General features: G+C 40.6%; 1 protein-coding gene across 7 annotated transcripts in view; it reads left to right on the top strand.

Moving 5' to 3' along the window:
• KIF13A (kinesin family member 13A) overlaps positions 1-25,818 on the top strand; it is a 234,154-nt gene extending 208,336 nt beyond the window's left edge. For 2 of the 7 annotated variants that reach the window (XM_063665845.1, XM_054490482.2), the window contains 12 exons: positions 1,760-1,815; positions 4,159-4,283; positions 4,558-4,734; positions 5,469-5,561; positions 6,031-6,183; positions 7,769-7,846; positions 10,054-10,101; positions 11,551-11,656; positions 13,073-13,224; positions 13,912-14,016; positions 20,214-21,005; positions 24,275-25,818. In XM_063665845.1, the coding sequence (XP_063521915.1) occupies positions 1,760-1,815; positions 4,159-4,283; positions 4,558-4,734; positions 5,469-5,561; positions 6,031-6,183; positions 7,769-7,846; positions 10,054-10,101; positions 11,551-11,656; positions 13,073-13,224; positions 13,912-14,016; positions 20,214-21,005; positions 24,275-24,295 (1,906 nt within the window). In that variant the 3' untranslated portion in view covers positions 24,296-25,818. Of the gene's footprint in view, positions 1-1,759; positions 1,816-4,158; positions 4,284-4,557; positions 4,735-5,468; positions 5,562-6,030; positions 6,184-7,768; positions 7,847-10,053; positions 10,102-11,550; positions 11,657-13,072; positions 13,225-13,911; positions 14,017-20,213; positions 21,469-24,274 lie in introns of those variants that run through there. The other 5 variants (XM_054490485.2, XM_063665846.1, XM_054490484.2 and 2 more) reach the window with 3 other exon arrangements.
• The last annotated feature ends 1,021 nt before the right edge of the window (positions 25,819-26,839 follow it).

Raw genomic sequence — 26,839 nt, 5'->3', positions numbered from 1 at the left:
AGCCGTGCGAGAGACTTTCCAGGATTGTCACAGAAAATGCCAACCAGCTGAACTGCTTAGGGAATGTCCACTCATCTCTAGTGCTTCCATCCCTTTTTTCCTTCCCCACTGAAGCCAACTTTCTCCCACAGGAAGCCAGAGAGCATTGATTACCTGGCCAGGAATCACATACCACACTCCTCTATTCCTCTGCATAAGCAACTTGGACATTATTCCCTGATCTCCAGAAGCTCTTTTATCTTGGCTGGAAAGTATTTGAAGAGGGCAGAAAATATATTAGTGGAGCTATTTTTTTGGTGGTATTGTGAGAATTAGAGATAATGTATATAAAATACCTTACATATGATAATATTATCTTGTATATTGTAATGTGTATAAAATACCTTTAATACCCATTTGTTAAATCCTAGCTGCTGCTGCTGCTGCTTATTCTCATTCTCATTTTTATTGTAATATATCCAGGGCATTTAAGAGAAATCAGATTCCTTTTGAACACAATGTACATGCCCAGATAGTCTTTTTTGAACAGGCATAGAAACATTAGTGACAATACCTGCATCTCTAATGATAAATGGAAAAGTAATCAGTTTCGTGGTCTGTTTTCTGAAACTAGAAACTCTGAATCTGCAGGCACATAATTTATAACCTGATGTTTCTCCCTGCAGTTCCTGCTGTTGTGCTGGAATCCTGTAGGTCTCTTGCAGTAATTCTGCCAGCCACTTCTTATAGACAGCCTACTCACCCCAATCTTGTTCTGGCCCTCAAAGCCCTCTCTAGACAGTTCGTCTCCTTACTTCAGTCTGTCTCGTGTAAAGTGTTTTCAAACTTCAGATCATCTTGAGTGTTTGTAACATGTAGGCCTGGGTGTCATCCCTAGTTATTTTGATTCAGAAGAGAAAGGAATGACCCACGACTCTTCTTTTTTTATTTTTTTAAATAAGAATTTGCATTTCTAAAGGGACTCTTCACTTTAAGAGGCCTCTGAGGTGGTTCTGATGCAGCTGGGCAAGTTGGGTTTTTTGGTTTGTTTTTTTGTTTTTTTGAGACAGGGTCTCGCTCTGTTTCCCGGGCTGGAGTACCAGTGGCACGATCTTGGTGCACTGCAACCTCGATCTCCCAGGTTCAAGCCATCCTCCCACCTCCCAAGTAGCTGGGACCACAGGCCTGTGCCACCACACCCAGCTAGTGTTTTTTTGTTTTTTTTATAAGACAAAGTCTCCCTGTGTTGCCCAGGCTGGTCTTGAACTCCTGTCCTCAAACCATCCTCCTGCCTTTGCCTCCCCAAAGTGCTGGGATTACAGGCATGAGCCATCACTCCCGTCCCTGGGCCAGTTTTTGATAAAACACTGCTTGGTCTCTTCTGTACACAACCCTCCCTCCTTTCACACATCTTTCATTCTGTCCTTTGAGCTTTGAGCTTTTGTTTACTTCCTCTAGGCTCTGATCCTGTCCCGTTACCACCCTAACAACATCCCCCCTTCCCTTTACCTCTCATGGGAATTATTTTTAGAAAGGCTTAAAATAATCTTTGTTTCAATTAATTACATGTAACTCATATAACTGGAAGTTCTTTTATATAAGTCATATAATTCCCATGATTTATGTCTGCAGGGAAGTCAAGAAATATGAAAGTATTTCATTAGTGGAAACTGCATCTCCACCATGGTTCTCTTTGCTTCCACAGCTCTGTGGTGTTTTATCAGCTAACAAGATGTAAAATACATATTTTGTTATGATTAAATGTCATTATTAAATTTAGGATCCCACCTCCTGGAATGGAAACCCACATACCAGTTCTCTTCCTCGATTTGAATGGTAAGTAGACACTTAAAAAGTCACAGGGATTATTGTATTTAATTAAGGTTTGTAATCTATTCAGATTCACATTATTTTGATCCTTAAATCACTCTTCTAATCATTCATGTGCCAAATGAGGTGACATTTTTGTTCTCATTAAATGTATATAAGCATGATATGTGGATAATCAAAAAAAGAGCACATAGGGTGATTAAGAACTGCATGCAAGAGCATTAGTGCAGTTGCTCTGAAACAGTGGACATAGAAACTACCCTGGAAAGTAATCACCCCTAGGGATTCTGAGTCTTTAGGCTTGGCAAGGGCCTATGAATCTGCATTTCTGACTACTGCCTTTAACTCTCCTCAAATAGTTTTGATGGCAGAAATGATCACACTGTAACCCTGCCTTAAGGGTTCTCCTTCGTATTGCAATTAGATGGAACCTGGGCAAGTCTAGAACAATGGTTTCCAATGTGCTTTAGCAGAACAATCCTTTTCTAAATGAAATATTAACTCGAACCCCATGTGTAGAAAACAGCAGAGTTGCTGAGTTTGCAGTGGGAAGGATCCTGGTAGATCCTTTGGCAGGGCCCTAGGGCTCCTCAAAACACAGCCTGAAAACCTCTGTTCTAGAAGGAATCCCAAAATAATGGATGGAAGATACAGGGAGGGTGGCTTTGGCTCTTTATGTGAAGAATTTTTTTTTTTTTAAAAAAACCTAAATATTGAATGTATGCCTCATAAGATAGTGAGTTCCCTGTCATGGGAGGTATATAAACAAAGACTAGTTGGCCATTTACAGAGATTTGTGAGGGGCAAACCCCATATTGGATAGGATGTTGGAAGAAGATAATCTTCATATTTCTCCCAAGTGCTCAGAACTTTGATTCTAAATTGATAATTTCACTGCTAAAATCTCTAATTTATAGTAAGTTATTAAGTAGGACAACAAACCTAACAGTTAACAGGAGGAATTGACCTCAGAAAGCAGCAAAATTCTAAGATTTGTTTTGTTTTGTTTTGTTTTGTTTGAGACAGAGTCTCATTCTGTCACCCAGGCTGGAGTACAGTGGCATGATCTCAGCTCACTGTAAACTCCGCCTCCCGGGTTCAAGCAATTTTCTACCTCAGCCTCCCAAGTAGCTGAGATTACAGGCACCCACAACCATGCCTGGCCAATTTTTGTATTTTTAATAGAGACGGGGTTTCACCATCTTGGCCAGGCTTGTCTTGCACTCCTGACCTCGTGATCCACCCAGCTCGGCCTCCCAAAGTTCTGGTATTACAGGCGTGAGCCACCACGCTCAGCCTCCAAGGTGTGTTTAATGAATATATTTGTACCTAGGACAACAATAGAATATATTCATTCCATCTTATAGGAGACTCACAAGGCAACTTTTTGGCTCCTATTGTATTTTTAAACAATAAAAGCAGCCGGGTGCGTTGGCTCACGCCTGTAATCCCAGCACTTTGGGAGGCCGAGGCGAGTGGATCACGAGGTCAAGAGATTGAGACCATCCTGGCCAACGCGGTGAAACCCTGTCTGTACTAAAAATACAAAAACTACCTGGGCATGGTGGTGCACACCTGTAATCCCAGCTGCTCGGGAGGCTGAGGCAGGAAAATCGCTTGGACTTGGGAGGCAGAGGTTGCAGTGAGCCAAGATCACACCACTGCACTCCAGCCTGGGCTACAGAGCGAGACTCCATCTCAATAAAAACAAAAAAGAATAAAAGCTGTGGGGCACGATGAGCACATGCCTGTAATCCCAGGGCTTTTGGAGGCCAATGCAGGAGGACTGCTTGAGTCCAGGAGTTGGAGACCAGCCTGGGCAACAAAGCTGGACTCATCTCTACAAAAAATTTTACAAATTAGCCAGGCATAGTGGTGTGTACCTGTAGTACTAGCTACTCAGGAGGCTGAGGCGGGAGGATCTCTTGAGCCCAGAAGTTCAAGGCTGCAGTGAGCTATGATCAAGCCATGCACTCAAAGCATCAGCAACAGAGCAAGACCTTGTCTCAAAAAAAAAAAAAAAAAAAGCCAAGTACAGTGCCTCACCCCAGTAATCCCAGCAAGTTGGGAAGCCAAGGCAGGAAGATTCATTGAGCCTAGGAGTTCAAGACCAGACTGGACAACATAGTAAGACATCATCTCTATTAAACATGATTTTTTAAAAAAGAAAAAAAGCTGTTGTGAGTCTTGGAGTCTCTATTTCAACTGCAGGATAAGGAATGAAAGAAAAAATAAAAACATGTTATGTGTAAACGTCAACTGTAAAAAGCATATATTTAAATTTTTGGTGTTTGCTTAAAAACTGACTTTCCCCTCTCCTGTTTTTTTCTGTGCTCCTGATGTGGTTAGCGGATGACCTCAGTGCCAATGAGCAGCTTGTTGGCCCCCATGCATCCGGTGTGAACTCCATCCTGCCCAAGGAGCATGGCAGCCAGTTTTTCTACCTACCCATCATAAAGCACAGTGATGATGAGGTAATTAACCCCCAAGTTTCTCTTAAAAGGCTTCAGATTAGCACACAAGCCTTGTGGGCCTGCTTTCCCACTAAACTGCTATGGTTTGCTTTGGGGAAAAAGACCGGGGACTTTAAAAAGTAGAACATTTGTGTTGCTGTTTAAAAAAGGTGAGGAAAGAAATCTATTTGATTACAGTGAGTTGAATTTATTTTCTTTCTCTTGTATGTCCTGTAAAACTGCTACATCTGACTTGTGTCTTGTTTCCATCTCCTCATCATTCCCCAACTCCTAGGTTTCAGCTACAGCCTCTTGGGATTCCTCAGTGCATGATTCTGTTCACTTGAATAGGGTCACACCGCAGAATGAAAGGATTTACCTAATCGTGAAAACCACAGTTCAACTCAGCCACCCTGCTGCTATGGAGTTAGTATTACGAAAACGGATTGCAGCCAATATTTACAACAAACAGGTAATAATGGGGCCTGATTCTGCCATTCTGGCTCTGAGCTCAAAGTTTTTTCCCTCTCTCTATCACAAAGCCGTGTTTTTTGGTGCTAATGTAGGGGATGTGCAAAACATGACCATCCTTGCCAAGTTATAGTCTGATTCTCATTTATCCAAGGTAGTGGGCATTAGGATAGCAGAGGTCAATGTCATCCAGTAAGGGCATTTTCACCTTGACTGACTGGAGAGGTGTAATCCTACCAGGCAGTGGAGCTGTGATATTTCACTGTTTGAAAAGTAGAAAAACTGAGGCTGAGAGATTAAGTGCCAGGTCCAAGCAGGTGAATGACAAAACCAGGACAAAAGGCAGACTCCAAACAAATCCCTATCCTACTGCTTTGACGGATCCCATCTGAGAGGTGCTGTCAGTGAAACTGATCCTCTCCAGTGTTGTTCCAGCCATCTCAGGAAAGACTGATTAAGCCCCGGAGAGACCACAGGAAGGCAGCAGATGGGAGAGAGAAGCAACCACAGAACTCCTGAACATGCTGCAGATTCTGTAGTCAAATTCCCAACTAACAGCTCGACATTAGTATCCCTTGGGATTGGAGACAGGGATTCTTAGCTTCAGTTTTTTCTGTTATGCTGAGTATTATGCATGTCAAAAACATAGTAACTTGTAATGCTTTTACAATTTGTAAAATACAAAATAACTTACATTTGTCACATAGCTTAATCCAGCTTTTTTTTTTCTTCTAGAGTTTCACGCAGAGTTTGAAGAGGAGAATATCCCTGAAAAATATATTTTATTCCTGTGGTGTAACCTATGAAATAGTATCCAATATACCAAAGGTAAAATATACGCTACTTTAGGCCAGGTGCAGTGGCTCGTGCCTGTAATCCCAGCACTTTGAGAGGCTGAGGCAGGTGGATCACCTGAGATCAGGAGTTCGAGACCAGCCTGACCAACATGGAGAAACCCTGTCTCTACTAAACATACAAAATTAGCCGGGCGTGGTGGCGCATGCCTGTAATCCCAGCTACTCAGGAAGGCTGAGGCAGGAGAATCGCTTGAACCCGGGAGGCAGAGGTTGCAGTGAGCCGAGATCGCGCCATTGCACTCCAGCCTGGGCAACAAGAGCGAAACTCTGTCTCAAAAAAAAATACATATATATATATATATGCTACTTTAAAAAATATCAATATCTAAATAATGGAGAAATGTGTTCATTCTCCAGACTTCTAAAATGTTTTCTCACCACACTTTGGATGAAAACATTGTTAACATCAAAGTATTGTCACTTCCTTCCTGTCCTTTTAGGCAACTGAGGAGATAGAGGACCGGGAAACGCTGGCTCTCCTGGCAGCAAGGAGTGAAAACGAAGGCACGTCAGATGGGGAGACGTACATTGAGAAGTACACTCGAGGCGTGCTGCAGGTGGAAAACATTCTGAGTCTTGAACGGCTCCGGCAGGCAAGTAACTGAATATCTGGACCAAGGATGAAATCACCAGCCTTCACCCCCAATGGACAGATATGAATTTACTTACCAAACACCTCACTAAATCTATCAGAGAAGGAGCACTTGAGCCATCTCTATTGAAAGGACTTTGGCAAAATAGTAACCAAAATAAAAATAATGACTAACTTTTTTGAATTCTCCCTACTTGCCAAGCACTGAGCCTGAGTAATTTAGATATATTATTTCATTTAATCTTCAAGATAACCCCCTGAGGTAAGTACTGTTGAAATCCCCATTTTCAAATGAGAAAATTGAGGCTGACAGAAGTTAGCTAACTCACCCATGGTTACACAGCTAGGAAGTGGTACAAAGTCAGATGTAAAGCCAAATAGCTTGACTCCAAAGCGCGTATGCTTAACCACAGACTTACTATCTCCCTAATTTTTCGACCTGAGTTAACTTTTGAGGTGACAACAGGTCATTCAAGTGAAAATAATCCACTAAGTAATGCAACTATAAGATAAGATATGTCATTTCATAGGAGCAGTAGTTGACATTATTGGGGGAGGTGTTGATTAGTAGGAGGAATGTAATTGGCATCTGTCAGAAAAATCTTCCCTTAGTGGAAATCCCACCTGAATTGCTGCATGAGTAAAATACAAACAGCATCACACTTCATTGTCATTTTGCAAATGAGCTATATAGTTAGAAGTACCTCTTCTACATTTTCTCTGTCCACCTGTATAAAAATTTCACAACATAAATGTCTTCCATTCTGCTGTTTTCCTGGTTTTATTTATTTATTTGTTTATTTATTTTTGAGACAGAGTCTTGCTCTGTCGCTCAAGCTGGAGTGCAGTGGCACAATCTCAGCTCACTGCAACCTCTACCTCCCAGGTTCAAGCAATTGTAGTGCCTCAGCCTCCCAGATAGCTGGAACCACAGGCACCAACCACCACGCCCAGCTGATTTTTGTATTTTTTAGTAGAGACAGGGTTTTACCATGTTGGCCAGCTGGTCTCGAACTCCTGTGATCCACCTGCCTCAGCCTCCCAAAGTGCTGGGATTATAGACATGAACCACCACATCCCGCAGTTTTATTTATCTTAAAAAAATATTTTTGATAAATTGCTAAGCAAATAATAATAAGTGGGTAAAATAATATTTCAGTTTTATAAATGTGTGTGTGTGTAGAACTGATGTCGTCTATATTTAAATCTATAAATAAACATATGTTACTTTTATAATTAGAATAAAAAATAAAGTAATGGCCGGGTGCGGTGGCTCACGCCTGTAATCCTAACACTGTAATCCGACGTGGGCAGATTGCCTGAGCTCAGGAGTTCGAGACCAACCTGGGCAACACGGTGAAACCCCGTCTCTACTAAAATACAAAAAAAATTAGCCGAGTGTGGTGGTGTGCGCCTGTAGTCCCAGCTACTCGGGAGGCTAAGGCAGGAGAATTGCTTGAACCCGGGAGGCAGAGGTTGCAGTGAGCGGAGATCGCATCACTACACTCCAGCCTGGGCAACAGAGTGAGACTCTGTCTCTGGGGGAAAAAAAAAAAAGTATTATTTTCAAATTATTATGTTTACAGGCCGTCACGGTCAAAGAAGCACTTTCCACCAAAGCCCGGCACATTCGGAGGAGCCTCAGTACACCAAATGTTCATAATGTAAGTGCATCCTGCCAAGGATCTGCTCCTATGTGACATGTCTCAGGCTCTGGGGTGGAGGAAGGTGGGGTTCACACAGTGGCAGTAGAGCTTATGGCACTGGTGTGGGCATCCCAAAGTGTAGCCTGCTTCTCTGTACCAGAGATGCATACCAGGCAGCACAGTTGTCTAAGACTGAGCCATTTGTTCAATCTTATGAATTCCTGTTCAGCAAGTTATCTCCTTGAAAGAAGTTCCTTAAGATATAAATTGAGTTTAGTTGGTTTACAGATGGTGGAGTCAGCTATGAATACTTGCACCCGAGTCCCTGGATGCTGGCTGCTCCAGGGTCAGTTTTTGTGCCCATTCTAGCTGCCCTGGTGGATCTGAGTCTGCCACCATCAGTGTGATAAGGAGTCAGCCACTGCATGTAGGCACTCTTGGAGTCCCTAGTTGTTCCTTTGACCATTTTCATTATTTTTCTCAACCAGTTCATCTAGAAAATCCAATTGACAGAAACTGATCCTAGCAGGGGGGACGCTGTCACAGAGGGATAGGACAGATTAGTGCATGGAGCACTTCTAAGCAGCCACTTCCCAAAAGCAGCTGAGTAGAAGTAAGGTCTTTCCAAGGAAAAACACAGGCTTATTTGCCTTCCTGTTCTCCAGAATTGCCAGAAAATTATTTAAAACATGGTGGCCACTTACAAAAAGTCTCCTACAGTGGGCTACAGAGCAAATCCCAGTAATTATTATCACACAGATTACTTCTTCTGACCAGAATGCGTTTATTAGAAATAGACATGAGAGACTCATATAGTTGTAAATTGAAAAAAGCTTTTCATGAACTCATCTCTCAAAGAAGAAATTATGATGGAAGTTAGGATGTATTTAGAACTAAATGAGAATAAAAATGATACATAGATCAATGTTTGTGCGATGCAGTTAAAGTGGTATTTAGAAATTATTAGCCCTAAATTCCCTATAATTCTGTATAAAGCAGAATACTAGACAGTAGAAAAAATGAGAGAGTGAGGGCTACTATTAGGAAATTTATAGCTCTTATATTAAAAAGTAGAGTAAAAAAGAATTAGGTAAACATCTAGCTTAAAAAGTAAAGATCTGGCGCGGTTGCTCACGCTTGTAATCCCAGCACTTTGGGAGGCTGAGGTGGGCAGATCACCTGAGGTCGGGAGTTCGAGACCAGCCTGACCAACATGGAGAAACCTGGTCTCTACTAAAAATACAAAATTAGCTGGGCATGGTGGCAGGTGCCTGTACTCCCAGCTACTCAGGTGGTTGAGGCAGGAGAATCGCTTGAACCTGGGAGGTGGAGGTTGTGGTGAGCTGAGATTACGCTACTGCACTCCAGCCTGGGCAACAAGAGTGAAACTCTGTGTCAAAAAAAAAAGTAAAGAAAAACTGCTTATGAAGTAATAAAAAAAAAAATCTTTTTTTCAACCTCAATCTGATCAAGTAAAGTCCTTGGGAAGCCAAGGCGAGAGGATTGCTTGAGGCCAGGAATTTGAGACCAGCCTGGGCAACATAGCAAGACCTCATAACCTGATGTTATGCCAACAAATGTAAAAGCTTAAATAAAATGGAAATGTCCTATAAAAACTGAATCAAGAAGAAATAGAAAACCTGAATACAGCTATCGCCAAAAAGAAGGACTATACTAAAATAATGACTATGACTGTGCTCACTGATGAGAATTCACACTATCAAAAAATTGGCATGTCCTTAAGCTGATCATTCTCAACAGAATTTTTTGTAAGATTTGATAAGCTGATTCTAAAACCTGTATGGAAAAGCAGTCAAAATATACTCATGTACAACCCAGAGATTTCATCCCTTAGATATATACTTTAGAGATTCTCATAAATATACAGGTTGTATTTAGAACTAAATGATACTAAAAATAGTACACATAACAATACTTGACTAGACTATTGAATAAGACCATATATAGTAAGATACCACTTATGTGAAGTATAAAATATGCAAAATAATGTTAACTATTGGTTATGAGTATAATACAATTATATAAAACTTGTGTGGGAATAATAAACCCCAAATTGAGAGTAGTCACTACTCCTGGAGAGGGAAGAAACAGGAGAAGAATGAAGACTGCAGGCTTCAACTGTGACATTCTGTTTCTTTATATAAAAAAAAAACCCTTATATTAAAAATATAAACCACATTGCTAAAACCATTCTTCTCTTATAGGTCTCTTCCAGCCGACCGGACCTTTGTGGCTTTGATGAAGATGATAAGGTATGCACCTATGGGCATGGCTAGGTTTTTAGCAGAATCTCGGTCTGGAAAGTTGTGGGATCCTGGTGTTTTTAAAATCTCTGGGCCTTACCTGGTTGATCCTGTCAGTTTAAAAAAAAAAAAAAAAAGAAGAAAAAGAAAAATCTCTGGGCTTCCCATCTTAATTGTAAGCAAATAACTCTCTCCACAATTCCATTTCCAGGTTCAAATACTTGATGTGATATTGCTTTGCACCTTTTTTTTTTTTTTTTTTTTTTTTGAGACAGAGTTTCACTCTTGTTACCCAGGCTGGAGTGCAGTGGCACGATTTTGGCTTACTGAAACCTCCACCTCCCAGGTTCAAGCGATTGTCCTGCCTCAGCCTCCCTAGTAGCTGGGATTATAGTCGTTTGCCACTACACCTGGCTAATTTTGTATTTTTAGTAGAGACGGAGTTTCGCCATGTTGGCCAGGCTGGTCTCGAACTTCTGACCTCAGGTGATCGACCCACCTCGGCCTCCCAAAGTGTTGGGATTACAGGCATGAGCCACCATGCCCGGACAATTGCTATGCACTTTCAGTATTACATTGTTACTTACCATGATAGGTTCCATACCAGGACAGTACCACACATAATTGAATAGATATCTGTGTGTTTATGGGTTTAACTCTAAATGATTGGAGAAGGTGTTACATCCACCATAGCATAATCAAAATTATTTCAATGGGTAAAACAGGGGATTTAAAATTAAGGACAGATTGCAACATTATCTTATTCAACAAATATTTCTTGAATACATATTATATATGAGTTACTGTGCTAGAGACTAGATGATCCAAAAGGTATAAGCACAGATTTATGTCCTTAAGAAGTTTAAAATTTAGTCCTCAGAGGCAATCAACTCCTGAGAAGTTGAAATAAGATTAAGTAAGCTCATATGATATGCCAGCATTTTCTCTGTTTTGTATACCAATACTTTATGCCTCTTTGAAACTTCTAAATCTCAAATATAGGTAGAGTAACCACACTGCCAAATTTGCCTTGGACAGTCTCAGCTGTGCCTTTTACCCAGGCAGAATTACTAATGGAACAGTTTTCCTTTGAGAGTGTTTCAGTTTTGTCATTAAATTATCAAGTCATTCTGGATATATGCCACATTGCTCAAAGTAGCTACCTCTGGGGAGGAAAGAAGATGAATGGGACCAAAAGATTACACTACATTTGTAATGATTTTATTAAACTTGAGCAAATATAATAAAATATTAACATGTATTCACTCTGGGTATACCTTGGATATGACAGTATTTTTTACGATATTCAGCCCTTTCTGTATATTTGAAATATTTCATAATAAAAATAAAGAAGGGCATTTACTGCCATTAAAAAAAAACAGAAGAAACTCTAACCTGGGCTTTATTTCTCATTTTAGAGTGATTCAATTACAGTTAACCCATATTTTTACTTTGTAGGGTTGGCCAGAGAACCAGTTGGACATGTCTGACTACAGCTCCAGTTACCAAGATGTAGCATGTTATGGAACTTTACCCAGGGATTCTCCTCGAAGGAATAAAGAAGGTAGTGGTGAGATTATTTTGCAGTGATATTTCTTTGTAATTACTTAGAAAAAGCATGAAAAAATGTCTTTCATTAGTGGCATATAATAAGATATGAAGCTGATATTCTAGTTAACTAGATGATTCAAAACTGTCTTATTGAATGGAACATATCACATTCACTTATTTGATTTATTTTTGTTTTGTATCCAACATATCACCCAAATAATCATAGAGTTTTTGTATATTACTTTAGAACTTCCAAATCATTTTTCATCATTTCCTGACTTTGAAGTCCAGTTTTGAGACACATACAAATCCTATTGTTTTCTACCAGAATATGCAGCTCTGTCATGTTTGTGTACTCAAAGGAATTTTTAAAAGAACATGACTTTGATTCATAAAGCAGTTTTCAAAAACGATACCCAAAATGAGTTTGATTCATGGTAACATTATTACCTAAATTGTGTAGTCTACCAATGCCTTAATGGGAACAGTATTCTTTGGCCATATATATCGGTTCTGTTACCTTATACCTTGTATTAGTAGGTAAAATATAAGGTATATTCGCCATTATACAGCAAATTGGAAAGGGAGGAAAGAGGCCAAAAAGGTAAGAAATGATACTAGCAAGGAAGAATTGTCCTCCCTTAGTCATATAGAGCAGGGTGGCCTGAGGGGGAAAAAAAGAGACTCGCAAGAAAATTTACACAGTATTAATTCATTGAATATTTATTGAGCCTCTACTTTCTGTCTTATAACTATGGAAATAAGATACACAGAAAATGAGATGTTAAATGATAAGGTGCCAAAATGAACATGCAGATAATAAGGGCTGTGAGAATTCAGAGAAATGGAAAATCAGCGTGAGCTGAAATTGGTCTGGTTAGTGGCGCTTAAGTTGGATCTTGAAAAGAGTGTAGAAATTTGCTATCTCACTTTGTTCATACCCACTAGTACTTTAGTAACTCTTTGTGACATCACAGATTTATGTCTATTCTTGCCTACATCTGTTCCATGGTTTTTTGGGGTATTTTTGTTTGTTGTTTGTTGTTTGTGGGGTTTTTTTGTTTTGTTTTGTTTTTAGACAGGGTCTCCCTCTGTCTCTCTTGCCAAGGCTGGAGTGCAGTGGCACCATTATAACTCACTGCAGCCTCAACCCCTGGGGCTCAAACGATCTTCTCGCCTCAGCCTCCTGAGTAGCAAGTCCAACAAGTGCACACCACCATGCCTGGCTATCTGTTTATTTTTTTTTCACAGACTGGTGTCCCTATGTTGCACAGAGTGGGCGTACATCTGTTTTAATGCTTAGCCAAATATTAGCCTATGAATTTCATTGTTCTCCCAGATATTCCCATGGCTGGGTCATTGTCTCAGTTCCTATGTTTTGCTTAAAGTGTTCAGCATCTGTAACCTCATAACTTCTCATCTTCCCCAGGTTGTACGTCAGAGACTCCTCATGCCTTAACCGTCAGCCCTTTTAAAGCATTCTCTCCTCAGCCGCCAAAGTTTTTCAAGCCCCTAATGCCTGTAAAAGAGGAGCATAAGAAAAGGATAGCCCTGGAAGCAAGGCCTCTTCTAAGCCAGGAGGTAAATGCTTGACTTGTCTGTACTATGCAGAATAGAGCAGAGTTGTGTCGCCTGTGAAGCAGCAGTGTGCATTAACAAGCTGAGTGCTGCATGTGGACATGTACGGTCATCACTCCATGGATCCCGTTCTCTAATTCCTCTTTCTCAAGCATGCAGAGTCATGGTAGAAGCTCTTGTTTGTTGTTGCTGCTGTGGTTTTATTTCTTTGTGTTTATGGCTTTTCGAAGTATTTTTTTGTTTCAAGTGAGAAAGATGTTTTCTAGGTGTTTTGAAAAGATTAAAGGCCTTTTTTAAAATTATTTTTCTTTTTTGTCCTTTTGGGGATTTCTAATTTTGTTTTTTATAGAGATAGGGTCTTGCTATGTTGCCCAGGCTGGTCTCAAACTCCTGGCCTCAAGTGATTCTTTTGCCCCAGCCTCCCAAGGCACTGGGATTACAGGCATGAGCCGTTGTACCTGGTCAAAAGGCTGTTTTTTAAATAAGACTAATTATGCTTTTTGCCACCGAATCTGTTTATTTCTGTCATATTTCTCCAGTAGTTTAACTCTGGCCTGCAGAATTGGCTGCTGCATTACTTACATGTAATAAGAGTGTTAGCATTGCTTTTCTAACTTGCCTGTACTTAATATGTATTTTGGCCGTTGTCGTCTTTGTGTGTGATGCATCTGTGTGTCTTAACCTTTGCAGAGCATGCCTCCACCTCAGGCACATAACCCTGGCTGCATTGTACCCTCAGGAAGCAATGGCAGCAACATGCCAGTAGAACACAATAGCAAACGTGAGAAGAAGATTGTAAGTTCCGGAACCATTTCTGTCATATTGCCTGGTGGTGGGTTTAAGGCCCTTTCACAGACAATCATCCAAATGCTAGAAGAAATTAAGACATGTATTGGGTCTTTGTCTTAAAGAAAATAAAAATGTGACCATTGGTAATGATATTTTGCATGGATGTGGCCATGACCTACAATTTTATCTTATTTATTTATTTTTTGCTTAAGTTTGCTTAGAAAAAGGGAGAAAGGCACTTTTATTGCTTCTGGCCTTTATAAAAAGTGCAACAAAGAGACCCTTTTAATACCGAAATCTTTCTAATGTGCCTATACATATTGCCCAGATTCTGAAGTTAATCTACCTAGAGGAATTGCACTTACTTGGAGTAAGTAATCATGCATTTAATGCATTTAGCTGTGGATATGTTTGGAAGCTTTTTATGTTGCCTGATGCTATTGCCAAGATAATTCTGTAGTTAGAGCTGCACTACAGTCTATCATAATCACCCTTCATCATCTCACTGTCTAGGGTAGCCTTTGTTAATTAGCTGGCAAAATATATTCCAATACCTTGGTGCCAGCCTTGCATTCAGGATGGCTTATATATATTTTGCCACAGGTAGGTTGAAACTCTACCCACAAAACCTCATTCCTTAGCACTTGGTTTTAAAGTTATTAATTTGAGATATAGTTTTAAAAACACTGCATACCAGGCACCTTAGGTTATAAATTATACCTCAATTTACAAAAAAAAACAAAACTGTTTATTCTCAAGCCTGAAAAGAATTCTCTAATTTTTTGTCTCAGCTTTCAGTCTCCTGTGGCTTCCTAGGCTTTGAAAAAGTAAAACCAGCTCAGGGAGACAGGAGACTGCTTGATGTTTATGTCGCATCTCATCGTCTCTATTGGGAAGAGTGTAGGGAGTCTCATTTCCCAGTGACACCATGTCAGACCCATTCCCAATTCCCTCATTAGTGTGAGATCCTTTAACAGTTCCTAACGCACACTGTGTGAGAACTAACTAACTGCAGCTTAATCCGGATATGCAGTTGGCCACCCATCTGCATGCTTGGGGTGCGGGTGGATCTTCAGAAACAACCTTCTCATTCCTAATGTGAAGAAAGAAGAAAAGCAGCATTTTCCTTCCATTTCTTCATCCCGCTTCTCCTCCTCTGCCTTTGGTTTCTCCCTGTCCCTCTATCCCAAAGCCCTGTCCTAGTTCCTGATGGAGAAGAATCCGCACATTAATAGGTTCTCCTTCATCTCTCCAAATCTTACTGAGCTGTTCTCTCACTTACCTGACCACCCCCTGCTCAATTAATAAGGGCTGCAGTGTGGGCTAAAAAGGCCAAATGACTAGTTTGTTCCCCTGCCAATTCTCTGGCTGTGTGTGTGATTGGATCTGTTTATTGGCATGACACTTTTATCACTGTGGTGCACAGCCACTCAATTTAAACCTATTGCAACAATACATTTTGGTACAACACCATCAAGAGACTGCTGGATGACCCTTCTGGGGTGTTCAGCAGATAGTTTCACAGTTCACAGAGCTAGGCTCATGTTTTCTTCACTTTCCCTTTAATATTTTAAAATAAAACCCATCTCGGGGCTTTCAGCTAGCAGAGGGAAGGATAGAACCAGATTCTTTTGACCCAGGAAGTCTCAAGCAGCAGTTAGACTCTATGACTGAATGCGCCATGGAGTACAGTAAGAAGGATTTGATGGTGTTATTGTTCTTGCTGGAGTCTTACTTGAAAAAGCTGTCTCTACTCTCCATAGGAAACCGGCTTGCTGAGCACTCTGCACCTAAGAGGCAATTGGGCTCTTTAATTCATTCCAGACAGCAGTTTTTCAAGGTGTTTTGGTAGAGATTAAGTGCATTATTTGTTTGACCTGAGGTTCTTGTTTCTCTTTGGGAAACTTTAATTTTGTTTTTTCTCTTATAAATGGGTACAAACTGTTTTCTTCCTTTGTGACTAATTCACGATCTTTTCTCTTCCACTCTTGAACAATCAGAGTGACTCAGTTCAGACTAATCAAAAGAGTTTGAAATCATTCTTGAGAAGGACAGTATAAAGATATTGTTCCTGTTAATGTTTAGCCCACCTAATTACCATAGTAACTTCTGTAATTTCACATAAAATGTAGTAAATATGGCTATGCTTGATTCTTTAAGCAATATTTTGTTGTTTGATCAATTTGGGAAGACATACAGATGTACTTCATGTCTCATATGACTAAGACAGAAGCAACAATATGCCTTTGGAGTCTGTCTTTTTAAGTCATAAAGCATAGAGAATAGCAGAAAGAAAGTCAGTGATTTTTCCCAGTATCCACACGACCGTTCTATTAGGTCTTGCATAGATAGCATGTGGTTTATTCCTCTGGTTTACAGAAGAAGAAGCAAAGGGTTAGAATTGTTGAGCAACTTGCTCAAGGTCTCACAGTTAATGACAGCATAAGACCAAAGAGCCCCGTTCCTCAGCATAATTAAGGGGAAATCCAGTGACTCCAGGTGCTTCCAAATATAGTGCAATTCCAGTATGCCCTGCAGCTCTTCAGACAAAGGGCTCACTCCTCAGTACCATGGACAGAAGTACTGGAGCCCTTGGCTGGTACAGTTCTGCAAACAAGAGACCTCTTGTGAACAGCACATGATTACAATAGGAGTGGAAATTGCATTAATGAAGGAAACTCCTTACAAAGAGTCACTGCTTTAATGTGGATTTCAATCCCTTTTTAAAATTTTAAATAGGTAATTTAAAATTACCTATACAAGGTGTTTTCTGTATAGGTAAATATCAGCTGCATAAGTTAAATTGCAAAACTCAAATGAAGACTGTAGCTATAGAGAAGCTTGAGAACTTGACTCCATGTGCCACTTTAGATAGGGTTTTAATTATCCTTGTCCTTAAGACATTGTAGGAAGGTGCTTAGTTTATTCTTCTTTAAGATACAATGAGAAATGATGTTTCTGGTATAAAAAGTCTAAACCAAACTCCCTCAAAATATGAGTTTAAGCCAATTAAATCCTCCCTTAATTGGCAATAACTCAATAAACATTCAATCTCCTTTTAAGTATTGGAGAATGTTTAATCTCTACTAAGTTTTCCTTTTTCTGGAATAAGCTGTCCCTGCTGTTTTAGTCTTTCCCTCTGGGCTTTTGGGTTATTTTCCCCACTGTGAACTGCTCCCTATTTGAATTTAATCTCTTGGGGCTTTGTAGATTCTTAGTTTTATTAATGTCATTCTAATCCTTTAGGCATAATTTATTATCTTTGATAAATTTATAACTATTTCTACTCAGTGAATTCATGATTACATATTTCATTCGGCAAAATTGTATTTTAGGATAACAGGCCTTTCCTTGGTCTCGAGAAGAAATAACTTCAAGCATATAAAGGACTCCAAATTACTAATTCTCATTTTTATATTTGATTTTCCTTGAAGTAGATAACTTTTTAGTAATTAATTATAGTAAATAGTAATTTAGTAATTAATTGTATCAGGTATGCTTGGACTTGGAGAATTGTGTTTCTTTGCCAACTTAAATCAAAAGGAAATAGAAGAGATACAAACACTTGAAATTTAATTTTGTGCCGGGCACAGTGGCTCACACCTGTAATCCCGGCACTTTGGAAGGCCAAGACGGGCAGATCGCCTGAGGTCAGGAGTTTGAGACCATCCTAGCCAACATGGTGAAATCCCGTCTCTACTAAAAATACAAAAATTAGCTGGGCACGGTGGCGGACGCCTGTAATCCCAGCTACTTGGGAGGCTGAAGCAGGAGAATCACTTGAACCTGGGAGGCAGAGGTTGCAGTGATCCAAGATCACGCCATTGCACTCCAGCCTGGGTGAGAAGAGTGAGACTTCGTCTCAAAAAAAAAAAAAAAAAAAATTAATTTTGAGTCTAAACATGACAAGTAGAGAATCTAGAAAATATAGGCAAAGGCTACAGGTTCAGACAATTCTGTTCAATCTTTGTTCCTTCTACAACATTCTGCCCAACCCTGGGAAAGAATGCTCCACCCCACTTTTTTGATAATGCTACTTAATTTAGAATGCAGATAAAGATAAGATGAGAAGAGATTAGTGTTGCCAAAAATTTTGTTTTGCCAGTTTCAGGAACTTTGTCACTGATATTTGATATTCACCTTTGATTAATAGCTAAGGAATTAAGATCACCAATTCCTTTACACATTTATTTTCAGTCACATTTTTACAACTAAGTTAAATTATTTTAAAAGCTGAGAAGCATTTAAGGGAGTATTAAACTTTTTTTGAGGTATATAGAATCTTGAGATGCAAAAGAAAATATTACTATTAATCTAAACAGACGAAATTTATGTTCATTTGTGAACAAGTATTTGCCATGCCCTGAAGATATTGCCCCCTCCCCACCTCGATTAAAATGCAAATTTATGGGCCAGGTACAGTGGTTCACACTTGTAATCCCAGCTACTCAGGAGGCAGAGATTGGAGGATTGCTTGAGCCCAGGAGTTTGAGGCTGCAGTGAGCTACAGTTGCATCACTGCACACCAACCTGAGTGACAGAGCAGGACCCCTGTCTGTAAAAAAAATAAATAAATAAAAATAAATCCTAGCTGGGCGTGGTGGCTCACACCTGTAATCCCAGCACTTTGGGAGGCTGAGATGGGCGGATCACCTGAGGTCGGGAGTTTGAGACAAGCCTGACCAACATGGAGAAACCCCGTCTCTATAAAAATACAAAATTAGCCTGGCGTGGTGGCGCATGCCTGTAATCCCAGCTACTCGAGAGGCTGACGCGGGAGAATCGCTTGAACCTGGGAGGCGGAGGTTGCGGTGAGCTGAGATCACGCCATTGCACTCCAGCCTGGGCAACAAGAGTGTAACTCCATCTCAAAATAAATAAATAAATAAATAAATCTTAAAAATAAAATAAGTAAATTAATAAAATGCAAACTTAATGAGTAAGGCTGATACTTTGGTTCCAGGTCTTTACATGCACCTAGTAGTTCTAATTGTACAGATGCTTTAAACCAGATGACCAATGAAAGAAAGCTGTTTTTTGAGGTGTCTAAGTTTACCTGTGAATGAAATTTTTATCCATCCATGCAGAGTCCAGGATTGTTCTAAGAGCAAGGATGCAAAGTTGTAATTCTCTGAGGGAGGGACCATGCCTTCTTGTGCTCACCATTGCTATTCCCAAGTCCTTAGGACAATGGCTGCCACGTAGTGGATGTTCAGTATGTATTTGTTGAATGAAAGACACATTTTAAAAGGAATATTTGCGATTTCATTAGGTGCTTCTGAGATTAATTAGAAATGGCTAGAGAGTTTAGCACTTATTTTATTTGGACTTAAAACACCCACATTTTTTCTACCAAATATAAAAGAATCATTCATTTGGAGAGAGACTGGGGAGTTGGTGACACCCACTTTTGCATGTATTTACCAATTTTTATGAACAGGGGTTTGAAAACTGTTTTACAAAGGAGATTTTCATTTAAATTTTACTATGCCTTCTTTACCTTCTAGCCAAACCCTCTACTCATACTTCTCAAAAATCCTAGAAGACCATAATTGTCAGATTGTTAGTATTTTATAGCCTTATGATATTTAGCATAATATAAGAATGAGTGTTGAGATTGTGTTTTTTGCCCTTTTGCAGTTGGGTTCTTTGTTTTACTCCCTTTTCCCCCATAAAATAGCTGAGAAACTTTTTACAAATTACCTTAACTACCTGCACTTTGCTTCCCAAGGTGAAGATTGTAAAGACAAATGGAGTGGCTCTTCTCTGCTTCTGCCTGTTTCTCTGCTCATTTAATGAGAAAAGAGAAAACATCACAACTAAAAGCTAATTTTGAATAAAATCACAACTAAAAGCTAATTTTGAATAAGGCTAATTTTGAATAAAATGTCCACTGCACTTCAGTTCCATTCTTTCTCTTAAACCAGGGAAGGAACGATTTCTAATTAGCACTGAGTGAGCCTTAAAGAACTAAATCCCCTTCATATTAGATGATAAGGGGTTTATATTCACAGGTCTCTGAGAATACTGATATACCTGTATCTACAATAGGTGACAAGATCTGGCCAAATTTGGAAAGACAAAAAGAAAACACTGAACACCATGTGAATGTGAATGCCTTTAACAGCCAAGTATTTAAAACTTGTCTCAACAGTACAGTTGCTACAAGGAGCTAATGACTGACTTTTGCTTCACTTCTGTAGGACTCTGAGGAGGAAGAAAATGAGCTGGAAGCTATTAACAGGAAGCTAATAAGTTCACAGCCTTATGTACCTGTGGAGTTTGCTGACTTCAGTGTTTACAATGCCAGCTTGGAGAACAGGGAATGGTTTTCCTCTAAAGTAGATCTGTCAAACTCACGGGTCTTGGAGAAAGAAGTGTCCCGTAGCCCTACCACCAGCAGTATTACCAGTGGCTACTTTTCCCACAGTGCCTCCAATGCCACCCTGTCTGACATGGTTGTCCCTTCTAGTGACAGCTCAGACCAGCTGGCCATTCAGACAAAGGATGCAGACCCCACCGAGCACTCCACACCATCGCTTGTGCATGATTTCAGGCCGTCCTCAAACAACGAGTTGACAGAAGTTGAAAAAGGCTTGGTAAAGGACAAGATAATTGTGGTGCCACTCAAGGAAAACAGTGCCTTAGCCAAAGGGAGCCCATCATCCCAGAGCATCCCTGAGAAAAACTCCAAATCACTGTGCAGGACTGGCTCATGTTCAGAACTAGATGCCTGCCCCAGCAAAATTAGCCAGCCAGCCAGGGGATTCTGCCCCAGGGAGGTGACAGTAGAACACACCACCAACATTCTTGAAGACCATTCTTTCACAGAATTTATGGGAGTGTCAGAGGGAAAAGATTTTGATGGTTTGACAGATTCTTCTGCTGGAGAGCTTTCCAGTAGGAGGAACCTACCAAATAAAACAGGCGGCAAGACTGTCTCCGATGGGCTCCACCACCCCAGCCAGCTGCATTCCAAGTTAGAGAATGACCAGGTAATAATTCCAGAGGCAGCCTTTTGGGTTCTGTGCTGTCAATGAGTATGTCTAACTGTATACCAACCCCAGAGGCCCTTCACCGCAACAACTTGGTAGGAAAGATTCATCCAGATGTTTCTGACAGCAAAGATGAGCCCACAAAGAAGCAGGCTCACTTCCTGCACAGCTGTCTCTGTTGGAGAGCAAGTCTGTTTTGGGAACTAGAATGCAATTGTGAAATTATAGGACCAGTGGATTTTTTTTACCTGGCACATGGGTTGGTGTTGAATTAAGTGTTCAGATGGATATGGATCAATCTCATATTCATTCCCTGGGATGTTTAGTTACCAGTTTTCCCAAAGTATTCTGGTAGCATCTACCATATTTCATCAAATCTGTGATTCCTTTGATTATTATATGATCCATTATTTTATGTATCATTAAGAAAAAATACTGCCAATTAAACTTTATCATATCAACAGTTGTAAGACATCCCAATTTCAGAGATGGTAAAATGTGGAGAAAAACATATATATCGTAGAATTGGAAAAAGACAGTCGTTTGGTGCCTGTAGGTGAAAAAGTGCTTTGGGGCGGTATAGGCAAATTCCAGCAGCAGTTGAAGTTTTGGACTTTGGAAGTAACTCAGGTTAGTTTATAATATTCGTTAATTTTCTTTCTTTTTTTTTTGAGATGGAGTATCGCTCTCACTCTGTCACCCAGGCTGCAGTGCAGTGACACGATCTTGGCTCATTGCAACCTCCACCTCCCTGGCTCAAGTGATCCTCCTGCCTCAGCCTCCCATGTAGCTGGGACTACAGGCACGTGCCAGCACATCTGGCTAATTATTTTGTATTTTCACCATGTTGGCCAGGCTGGTCTCAAACTTCTGACCTCAGATAATCCATCTGCCTTGGCCTCCCAAAGTGCTGGGATTACAGGCATGAGCCACTGTGCCTGAGCAATACTGGTTAATTTTCATATGGAAACAAAATGAGTTTTTGCCACTATTCCTAAGGAAAATCACAAATTACATAAATAAGAGATGTTCTGCTTCTGAGCATTCTGCTCTGAAGTACCACCATTTATTCCCATTCACATTCATTTGTTTGGTCCCCCAACTTACTGTAAAAGGCATGGGAGAGTCATGGCTTAGCAAAATAAAGAACTGACAGAGCTAGAAAGAGGCTTGGTAAAAGTAAAATAATCATGCTGCTACTCTATCCCTTTGTTTTGCTGAGCAAGTTATTCCATTGATGTGGCTTTTGCCCCTGCTTTTCATACCAGCCCTTAAAATTTCAATGTATGGTCATTTATACAGCATACTCATTACTGAACTGCCAAAACCTAAACAGTCATCTCTGACAAGAAGAAAAAGACTTCCTTCCCCGACATAAGAATAATGATAGAGTCACTCACCACCGTTCTTGCAAGCAATACAGGCATTTGTTTAGGTCTTCAACTTTCTTTACCTGGATTAAAGGCAGAAGCTACACAGCTGGTATACATCAGCTTTTCAACCCTTGTTCGTCAAGAAGGCCAGTGTCAAAGACTCTTTAATTCTTTACTGTAAGATTAGGTTTGCTTCTCAAACCTAAAGGTGCTACAAACTCTAGAGGCAGGGAGGGTGTGGCAGGCCTCTTAAAAATTCATATTCATGGCCGAGTATGGTGGCTTATGCCCGTAATCCCAGCATTTTGGACGGCCGAGGCGGGTGGATTGCCAGATGTCAGGAGTTCGAGACCAGCCTGGCTAAATGGTGAAACCCCATCTCTACTAAAAATACAAAAATTAGCTGGGCATGGTGGCACATGCTTGTAGTCCCAGCTACTCGGGGGGCTGAGGCAGGAGAATCACTTGAACCAGGGAGGCGGAGGTTGCAGTGAGCCAAGATCGCACCACTGCACTCCAGCCTGGGCAACAGAGCAAGACTCCGTCTCAAAAAAAAAAAAATTGAAATTCATCTGGGCTTAGTGGCTTGCACCTGTAGTTCCAGCTATTCTGGAGGCTGAGGCGGGAAGATCACTTGAGCCCAAGAGCTCAAGACCAGTCTGGACAACAGAGCAAGATCCTATCTCTGTTTAAATAATTTTAAAAATTAAAATTTTTTAAAAATTCAAATTCCCAGGAGTCACTGCCATCCAGCCCTAAGATTTTGCTTTATACAGTGTGCAGCAGGGGAAATAAGGTATTCACAAACCCTTCCTTCCTCCCCATCCTCTCGCATCCCCATAGAGTAATAGGAGACAGGTTATCTGAGGGCCATACTGTGGGAAGCACTGCCCATAGAAGAGGGAAGAGGAGCAACAACCCCGTTCTTTTTTCACTGCCTAGATTATTTAGAACGCAACAGGAAAAAGTAAGGATTGGAGAGTTTCCAGAATAGTGCGTTCCTCCCAAAGATCATGGTTTAAAGTGAAATTTACAAACATGTTATATCAAGATGATGGGATTATGGAGATTTTTCTCCTTTAAAGAGTTTTTAGCCGAGCGCAGTGGCTCACACCTGTAATCCCAACACTTTGGGAGGCTGAGGCGGGCAGATCACCTGAGGTCGCAAGTTTGAGACCAGCCTGACCAACATGGAGAAACCCTGTCTCTACTGAAAACACAAAATTAGCCGGGAGTGGTGGCACATGACTATAATCCCAGCTACTCGGGAGGCTGAGGCAGGAGAATCGCTGGAACCCGGGAGCTGAAAGTTGCAGTGAGCCGAGATTGTGCCATTGCACACCAACCTGGGCAACAGGAGCTAAACTCTGTCTCAAAAAAAAAAAATTTTTGGAGGCCGGGCATAGGGGCTCACGCCTGTAGTCCTAGCACTTTGGGAGAGCAGGGCAAGAAGATCCCATGAGCCCAGGAGTTTGACACCATCATGGGCAACATAGCGAGACTCTGTCTCTACAAAAATTTAAAATGTTTTTGATTTAATGTTTCTGCTACATTGGTTTTAATAAGTTGTTTTGACAGTTTAAAATTTTTTCTGAGAACCATAAGTTTGACTTTCTTCAAACCCCTGAAATGACTTAGACTGCACATCCAGAAGTCACTTTTTTTTCTTAATTTTTACTTTGGTTGTTGCTGTCATTATTTTTCCTTGAAACGTCACCTCAGGGCTTTTACAGTGTGGATTCCAGCACTGGATTCCGTAGTAAAACCAATCCTGTGGGTCCCTTCAGGAAGAGCCCCTTTCTTGTGGTGGGTGTGGACTGGGCTGAGAGTGGGTGCTGTGGGTGGGGTGGGGAGGTGGGGAGGAGAAGCATGAACTCACCAGCCTCTGCATTCCAGGGAGGCACAACCTCGCGGTGAGAGCGGCAAGCACCCCCTCCTCAGGCCACAGCTTGGCGTCTTTGTTCGCCTGGTCACCATGGGCAAGCACCAGCCCCATCTCTAAAACATGCTGCCGCCTGGCTGGACCTCAGACCAGAAGCTGGAGAATCCACTCCGTGCACTTCCTGGGCCACCTCCTTCCCCCTCCCCAGTGGGAGAAGCGGCACTTTGTCACTTGGGTGAATCAACAGCCTCTGCTTTTTCCAGAAAGCAAGAGAACTGAAAATCCTGGATTAACTAAGTGACAGTATTTTTGTTTGCACTTACTACACACCTCCACTGTATAGAAACCTACAGATTCCAACAGACTTTATTCTTGTACAATTTTAATCAGTTCTTACTGTAGAATCTGGAGTCAATGATCTAATCTGTTTTTTATAAATAATATATATTATGTATATAAAATGTGTATCTATAGTATGTCTGGAGACAGACAAGGCTGCACACTAAAATGCAGATAAAGGTGATTTGTAGAAAATCATAAGGTACTGGACTTTGTTACAAAGCAACTTGGGCAATCTCTTATACATGAGCAGATGAAAAATATTTTATTGCCTAAGAATGAGCTTGCAAATCCCTCTTTGCAGAAAAGGTTATAGAATGCTGTTCTTTATAACCAAAGAACTTACATAAGACAACATTTTTGCTGTCCACTATTTTGTGTGAACATGTATGTTTGACTGCAAGTTTGGTGCCATAATTCCCTTGGCTACCAAGCCACGTGCTGCCGTTCTCTGTCCTTTGTTTCATAAGCACACTGAGAAATCTCACAGCTATATTCTTTGGTCTTCCACCTGCCCCACCACCTGCTTACTTGACATTGTATTATAACTGTTGACAATGACTGGGGCCCTGACTCCACGGTTGCCTGGACCGTGGCTTAGCCCAGCCGGGCAGGTGGAATGAAGAGAGCAGTATTACTGTAAGAAAACACAAGGACAGCCAGGAGTCGTCGTGGGGTGGGTGGGGTGGGAGGTGTTGATTTTTGTGTGTTTTGTGTGTGTGGTTTTGTTTTGGATTGGTAGGTTTCACTGTGGTGTGGTTTTGCTGTTGTTATTTTGCTTGATTCTGGAAAATACTGAGGAGATGGACTGAGCTATGAAGTTCAATGGTTCACACTTTACCATGTTTGCAGGAGATGATCAAATACAGATGACCCCGCTGTCGTGTCTTCATTTGTAAAATTCTCCTACAAATGGAGACATTGAAGGATTATGTGTATGGAAGTTTTTACAAAAGTCCTTTCTGTACCTATTCTGTAGATGCCTGTATAATCGGTCTGGATGTACAGCTATAAATGTGTTGTGAGAGCAAGAGAGAGAGAATGCGTACAGCCTGCTGTACCTTTTTTCTTTCAAGTTCTTCGAGTTGGTAAATGAGTAAGATATTGGAAACCTTAATGAAAAGCTGCTGTTCATGATTTGTGTGTATAGCGAGCTGACTGTAGTATTTTACTATTGTCTGTTAAAAAAAGAAAAACTGTAATTTATATCCTCTTTCAACTTTATTGTGTTTAATTGGTACACCTTTCTGTGTGTGTGTGTGTGTGTGTGTGTGTGTGTTTTAGAATACAAACTGTGTAATTCAGATTTTAAAACACCAATCGTTTGTCTTTAATAACCCTGCCTTTAGTTTCAAATCTAACTTACTATATTTCTATGTGTGCATGTCTCTGCAGTGTTAAAAAATAATAATACCAGCTAGCATTTATTAGGGGTCAACTGTGTATTAGGCACTGTTCTAAACATTTGATATTCATTATCTCATTTAATCCTCACAGCAACAGACCCATAGGTACCGTGGTCATTAAGTGTTTGACAAGTAGAAAACTGAGGCAGAGAAGTTACTGATGGAGCTGTAGCAAAGCCAGGATGCAGGCCACACTTCACTTGTCAGTCTCTGTGTTCAGCCTGGTGATATGTCATGGACAGACAGGCCTTTTGAAAACTAGGCACCTTCAGAGGACAGAAGGGTGTGGTGAGTGTCACAAGTTCCAGACAGACCAATCCCATCGTGGTGGAGGGGGCTATCTGGAGCAGGTAGGATATGGTGTGTTATACCTGTTCGCGATGCTTAAATCTTTACAGCAAGCAGCAGTACCCTGCCACCTGTGAAATAGTGGCTAAAAGTAGCTTATTATAAAAATCTTATTTAAAAGCAGAATTATTACAGCATCTTTTCAGAAAAATCTCAGCTGTTCACAGTACCCTTTCTGAAGTTACAAAGAATTAGATCTAGCCTGTTCTGGACAGAAGGGTGCCCTGTATAGAGTTCCATGGGAAAGGAGAGAAGGGACCCAAAAAAATCCCAAAACTTATTTGAATTTTAGAGAATGGGTTTGGGAAGAGGAAAGCAGCTATTTAATATTTAAATAAAAGATGACAACTAAACGTATAGTTCAAGAGAAAATGAACAAGTCATCATTCCCCTTGCTAGTGTGAGACCAGTGGTATTCAGGTCAGTGATATTGTCATCTGTCGTTATGACTAAGAACAAACTGGGTTTAGGACCTATTTTATTGGA

This window comes from Pongo pygmaeus, chromosome 5, assembly GCF_028885625.2.
Source record: "Pongo pygmaeus isolate AG05252 chromosome 5, NHGRI_mPonPyg2-v2.0_pri, whole genome shotgun sequence".
NCBI lineage: Eukaryota > Metazoa > Chordata > Mammalia > Primates > Hominidae > Pongo > Pongo pygmaeus.
This window is presented reverse-complemented; position numbering and strand designations above follow the sequence as displayed.